The sequence below is a fragment of the Priapulus caudatus genome, unplaced genomic scaffold (assembly GCF_000485595.1).
Source record: "Priapulus caudatus unplaced genomic scaffold, Priapulus_caudatus-5.0.1 Scaffold812, whole genome shotgun sequence".
NCBI classification, from domain to species: Eukaryota; Metazoa; Priapulida; class Priapulimorpha; order Priapulimorphida; family Priapulidae; genus Priapulus; species Priapulus caudatus.
This window is the reverse complement of record NW_014577873.1, coordinates 237,654-244,401: the sequence shown is the minus strand read 5'-3', so window position 1 is coordinate 244,401 and position 6,748 is coordinate 237,654. Positions and strand designations below refer to the sequence as shown.

Sequence of the window (6,748 nt, the reverse complement as noted above, 5' to 3'; positions counted from 1 at the left end):
GAGAGGAGACGAGAGAGATAGATAGAGATGAGACAGAGAGCAGATAGATAGATGAGAATAGAGAGAGAAATAAGAGAGATAGAGATTAGAGTAGAGATAGATAGAGACATAGATGAGATAGAGATCGAAGGATGAGAGAGCAGACGAGAGGAGAGAGATGAGAGAGAGAGTGCATGCATGTACCACGCGCACACACACATGCACGCATCACTTACGCCAGCACGACGCACGTTACGCACTCACTTACGCAAGTGATGCATGTAACTGCACGCGCACACCAGCTCACGCATGCAAGGACCACACATAAGAGACACAGAGTCTCTAAGGCAGTCACATACAACTGAATAGCTGCCTGTTAAGACGCACAGTCACACAGATCGTACAGACAGAAACTATACACGATCCATATAGATAACATTAACAAACTCTAGATATAGACACGGATAAGATACAAACACTTCTACATCCAACGGTCTAATATGGAGCGGACACATGCCAACGTTGCCAAACAACACGCCACCGGGGGGGCGCGGGGGGAGGGACATCGAACAGCATAGCAGCCCCTGGCGGACGCCTCTCAACCTGCAGCACCTGACGAGCGTCGGCATGGGCGTGGCAGATCGTGACGATAACTGTGAGGAAGGCCGTGAGGAAGCTGATACGCCCGCAGTTGTCCTGCGAGGACCATGCACCACCTTGCAAAACCGACGCGCGCCCGACGACAAAAGAGCAAGGTCACGAACAGGTGGCGGTGTCGTCAGCCTGCACTGCGACTAAACAAACAGACAACTCAACAGCTGCGCGCAACAACAAAAGAGCAGCTTCATTGGCAGAAATTAGTAACCGATGATATCTACATGTAGGTGTGCTGTTACATATCGTCTAGGTGAACGCGACATATTCGTAAGTATGCTGTGTGACATATTGTAATCGAACTGTGAGCATATATCGTAAGTATGCTGTGTGACCTATCGTAGGTGACTGTTGACATATCGTAGTATGCTGTGAATATCGTAGCGGTAACTGCTGACATATCGTAAGCCACACTTTTGACATATGCGTAGTATGCTGTGACATTATCGAGGTAACTTACTATGAATGCATATTTAGACATTTTGTCGTAAATTGCTGCTGGATATCGTAGGTGAACTGTGACATATCGTCAAGTACATCTTTGTGACATATCTGTGTGCTGTGACAAATCGTAGGGTGAACTGCTGACATATCGTAAGCACACTTTGACATTACGTAAGTATGCTGTGACGATTCATTAAGCAGCACTTGACATATCCGTAGTATGCCTGTGACATATCGCAGGTGAACTGTGACATATCGTAGCACACTTTAGACATACTCGTAGCTATGCTGTGACATATCGTAGTTGTGACCTGTAGCATCATCGTAAGCACACTTTGACTATAAGGTATCTGTGACATATCGTAATGTGAAACTGGACATATCGGTAACACACCTTTGAACATTACTCGTAAGAATGGCTGTGCAGTATCGTAGAGGGAACTGTGACATATACGTAAGTACAGCTTTGTGACTTATCGTTGTGCGGACATATCGTAGCGGAACTGTGACATATCGTAAGCAACTTTTGACATATCGTAAGGTATAGGGCTGGTGACATATGTAGGTGAACTGGTGACATATCGTAAGCACACTTTGACATATCGTACATATGTTTCTGTGACAAATCGTAGGTGAACTGTGACATATCGTAAGCACACTTTGACATATCGTAAGTATGCTGTGACATATCATAAGCACACTTTGACATATCGTAAGTATGCTGTGACATATCGTAGGTGAACTGTGACATATCGTAAGCACACTTTGACATATCGTAAGTATGCTGTGACATATCGTAGGTGAACTGTGACATATCGTAAGTACACTTTGTGACATATCGTTGTGCTGTGACATATCGTAGGTGAACTGTGACATATCGTTGTGCTGTGACCTATCGTAGGTGTAACGTGACATAGCACAGGCACACTGTGACATATTGTAATGGGGTGCTGCGACATATCGCATGCACACTGTGATGCACAGTAGTGTGCAGTGACGTATCTACGAGTTATGCGCGGCACCTTGTTGATGGAGGTCAGCATGCTGCGGTTGTTCTGCGTCGCCTGGCTCTCCTGCTTCTTCTGCTGTTGCTCGGCAACCGTCGCGCCAAAGTCCAGCCAGAGACTGAGCATCCGCGGCATCGACTGTGGAGCATGATGCAACACGTTATTACTAGAGGTGGGATGTCGCAGTAACTCATGAAAAAACGCTCAAAATACAGAGAGTAGCATCAAACTCTCGCACGACTATAGCGATGGGGTGCCTTTACTAGTCATTGACAAGTAGCGAAAAATCTCCAGAATTTGTAGGTGGTTTACAGTAGAAGCTGCAATGAACGAGTCGGGAATGTTGCGTGCTGCAGCTATATTTTTTACCTGGTAAATATACTTGTTTCCATGTTGCAACGAGTTGCTAAAGAATCTGACAATGTAGGCCAGCACGTCTCTAAAATGGAAAAAGTATTTGTTCTTATTGGTATGTCACATAAAAGTCTTGGGACAACCGTCATTCAACTACGACTTCCGTAGGACGTCTTGCTAATGTAAAAAGGCGGTCACACTAAGGGCAGGGGAACACTTGTCACGGGGGGACATCTGTCACGTCACAGCAGGGTGTTCGCCACGGGGAAACATTCATCACGGGGGGGGGGGGAGTTCGTCACAGGGGGACATTCGTCATGGGGGGCCGTCCATCACGGAGGGGAAGTACATCGCAGAGGACATCTCTCACGACAAGACAGGATGCTTATCGCCATGGGGGGGACATCCTTCACCGGGGGGGGGGGGGCATTCACCACGGGGTCACTCACGCCTTGCGGTCGTGCGACTCGAGCTGGGCGAGCAGCAGGTCGTAGTAGTGCGCGAGGCAGAAGTGTCCGTCCTCCCAGTCGGGGCTCATCTCCACCACGTCCTTGTAGAGCTTCATGATCGCGTTGCTCTCCATGCTGCTCGACTCCTCGCTGTAGCGGCCTGCGCAGAGGAAGAGGATGTAGAAGGAAGCAAACATAGAAGGAAGCAAATATAGAAGGAAGATGACATGGAAGGAAGACAACACAGAAGCAAGATGCCACAGAGGAAGCCTGCTCTTCACTGTAGCAGTCTGCGCACAGTAAAAAGATGTAGAAAGAAACAAACATAGAAGGAAACAAACATAGAAGGAAGATGACATAGAAGCAAAATGCCACAGAGGAAGCCTGCGCTTCACTGTAGCAGTCTGCGCACAGGAAAAAGATGTAGAAATAAACAAACATAGAAGGAAACAAACATAAAAGGAAGCAAACATAGAAGAAAGACGACACAGAAGGAAGCAAACATAGAAGGAAGACGACACAGAAGCAAGATAACACAGAGGAAGCCTGCTCTTCCCTGTAGCGGTCTGCGCACAGGAAGAAGATGTAGAAAGAAACAAACATAGAAGGAAGACGACACAGAAGGAAGCAAACATAGAAGGAAGACAGCACAGAAGCAAGATGACACAGAAGAAGCCTGCTCTTCCCTGTAGCGGCCTGCGCACAGGAAGAAGATGTAGAAAGAAACAAACGTAGAAGGAAGACGACACAGAAGGAAGATGACATAGAAGGAAGACGACACTGAAGGAAGCTGCCACAGAGAAAGACTGCTCTTCACTGTAGCGGCCTGCGCACAGGAAGAAGATGTAGAAAGAAACAAACATAGAAGGAAGACAACATAGAAGGAAGATGACATAGAAGGAAGACGACACTGAAGGAAGCTGCCACAGAGAAAGCCTGCTCTTCACTCTAGCAGCCTGCGCACAGAAAGAAGATGTAGAAAGAAACAAACATAGAAGGAAACAAACATAGAAGGAAGCAAACATAGAAGGAAGACGACACAGAAGCAAGATCACACAGAGGAAGCCTGCTCCTCGCTGTAGCGGCCTGCACAGAGGAAGCAAACAGAAGGAATCAAACATAGAGAGAGGGAGAGAGAGAGAAACTCCCGAAACAGATGCGCTTTATTGAGAGAGCTCTCGTCCCGAACACACGCTCAACGAATACTATACCAACTTGAAAAATAATTTTGTGTTCGTGGCAACGTTTCGTATTTTTTGGATGTTACATGTTTAAATAGCAGAATGAAAGTTAGTAGTTCTCGTCATTGTGACGGGAAGGCCCGCCTCGGCCGCTCACCTTGCAGCAGCAGCATCTTCGCGTGGAGCCTCTTGTCTACGTCGAGGGAAGGGTTGCTATTCATGCGGCTGAGAGTCTTCTTCAGCGTCATGATGGCCTCTTCCCTGTCGCCCTGCGGTAGGCGAGTTTAATTTGTCGTGTGAGAAAAAAGTTATTACGTTTTGGCTCGTTCATTATATTTTACGTTTGTAATTGTATTCTTATGCATCTATTTTTCTCGCGAAATATTTATGTTAATATAATGAAAGAGATAGCAAGGGTGAGAGAGAGAGCGAGAGGGTAGCGAGAGTGAGTTAGAGAGAGATAGAGAGAGAGAGTGTGAGAGAGAGAGAGAGAGAGAGAGAGAGACATGGAGAGAAAGAGAGAGCGAGAGAGACATGGAGAGAAAGAGAGAGAGAGAGAGAGAGAGAGAGAAAGAGAGAGAAAGAGAGGAAGAGAGAGAGAGAGAAAGAGAGAGAGAGAGAGAGAGAGAGAGAATGGGGCAAGGATTGCAATTGAACTCAGGCAAAGATACCTGCTTGTCATTAAAAGCATGTAAATGTTATTCTATAACCAACCTTCTGCCAAAGCCACTTTGCCCTCTCCTTGCATACGGGGAGCAACTGTAGCTCAGAAGCGTTGAGGAGAGCACTATAGGCTGCTTGCAGGTGACCATCTCTGCAGGAAGACAAAATAGCTTAACATCTACGATGGGACATTCTAAGAGAGTCACTCTCATAACTCAGTAACATGTACACAGCGTAAATGTTACATATACGTATCGTAATCTTACTGGACATGTCATACGCACATGCACAGGTCAGACACATACCATGCACATACTCACACACGCACGCACGCATATACTCATGCACGCACACACACACGTACGCATCCACACACGCATCCACACACGCACGCGACGGCACACAGCACCCAGGCCACACAACACAGGTGACAAGGCTGGTTTAGAGGCAGGGACTAGGAGCGGGCGCTTCCTACTTGCGCGCAATCCTTTTGCGCCTGGCGGGGCAGCCCAGATCTTGGCCAGCTCGGCGTTGATCTGCGCTCGCCGGAAGGTCGCCGGCAGTCTGCCAGCGTCATGCAGGATTGTGCGATTGCGAGGTTACAGTCAGTGGCTCGGCTGCGTTGCGCACCGACGTCTGCACGCACAAAACACCACGGCTGTTGACACCGCGCACCACCGACAGGTCTACACGCACCAAACAGCACACCGGCTGTTACACGCGCACACCAACGCGACGTCCTACACGCACAAAACACTACCGCTGTTACACGCACACAACAACCCGACTCCTACACGCCACAAAACATCGAGCCGCCTGTTAGCAAATCCGCCACACAACACGTCGTACACCACAAAACACGCACTGTTACAGACCGCGCACACAACACCTGACGTCTACAGCGCACACCAAACACGACGCTGTTAACGCACGCACAGCAGACCACGCCGACGTACTGCACGGCACACCAACAGCAGGCGCTGTTACAAGCAGCGCCACACACGCGACGTCTACAACCGTTAGCGCACAAAACACACGCTGTTACACGCGCACACACACCGACGTCTACACGCACAAAACACACGCTGTTACACGCACGCACGCACCGACGTCTACACGCACAAAACACACGCTGTTACACGCGCACACACCGACGTCTACACGCACAAAACACACGCTGTTACACGCGTGCACGCACGCACGCACGAATAACACGCGCGCACACACCGACGTTTGCACGCACGCACGCACGCAACAAAAGCGTGCACGTTTGCAGGGTAAAACACGCACGTCGTTACATACACGCACATATGACAAAACAATTACATGCCGTTACACGCACGAACGCACGCACGTGCGTAAGCATGCAACAAAGGCATGCCCGTACACACGGTGAAACGCGCACACACGCGATCGAGGCGTGCGTGTACGCATGACGAAACACGTGCACAACATGAATTTATCGATGGCAATGATAATATCAGGAGTAAGATAATATAGAATCTATATATTCTATTCTATATTATCTTACTCCTGATAATATCACACAACCGAAGATTGCCGAATTTTCTGTGTGTGCGTGTGTGGGTGTATGTGTTATAATTAATTTATTATCACATTATATTGCATGTTTCTAAGCAAAACTCACGCTAGGTAAAGCAGAGATGTATCGAAAACGAACAAATGACAGAAAATCGGAACCATTGCTCTAATACTACCCTACTGCACTAAGATAATATAACAACGCGTCGCGAGCACAACTATCCACAACGCTGACCTGAGCAATGTGTAACCTGCTGCTCCACTGAGCTGTCAGGTTCGCGAAGGCGTCGCCCTCGCCCGCTGCAGTAGTGCTGCCGCCTGGCAGGTGCAGCAGCGCCCTTACGCCATGCTCCAGCTCGTATAGCATGTGCAACCTGCAATCACGGGGGGGGGGGGGTATCATATGTTGTCAGAAACATAGTAAGTAGGTATGATTATCATATGTCTGTATAATAACAGGCGTCCATCCTCCTTC

At 48.3% G+C, this 6,748-nt stretch overlaps 1 protein-coding gene across 1 annotated transcript in view; it reads right to left on the bottom strand.

Moving 5' to 3' along the window:
• Positions 1–6,748, bottom strand: part of LOC106813710 (serine/threonine-protein kinase ATR-like) — a 48,798-nt gene that overhangs the window by 15,781 nt on the left and 26,269 nt on the right. Inside the window, exons 17-21 of the mRNA XM_014817919.1 lie at positions 4,783–4,882; positions 4,226–4,337; positions 2,888–3,047; positions 2,454–2,523; positions 2,100–2,222 (exon numbers count right to left, since the gene is read on the bottom strand). Of these exons, the coding sequence (XP_014673405.1) occupies positions 2,100–2,222; positions 2,454–2,523; positions 2,888–3,047; positions 4,226–4,337; positions 4,783–4,882 (565 nt within the window). The remainder of the gene's footprint in view (positions 1–2,099; positions 2,223–2,453; positions 2,524–2,887; positions 3,048–4,225; positions 4,338–4,782; positions 4,883–6,748) is intronic.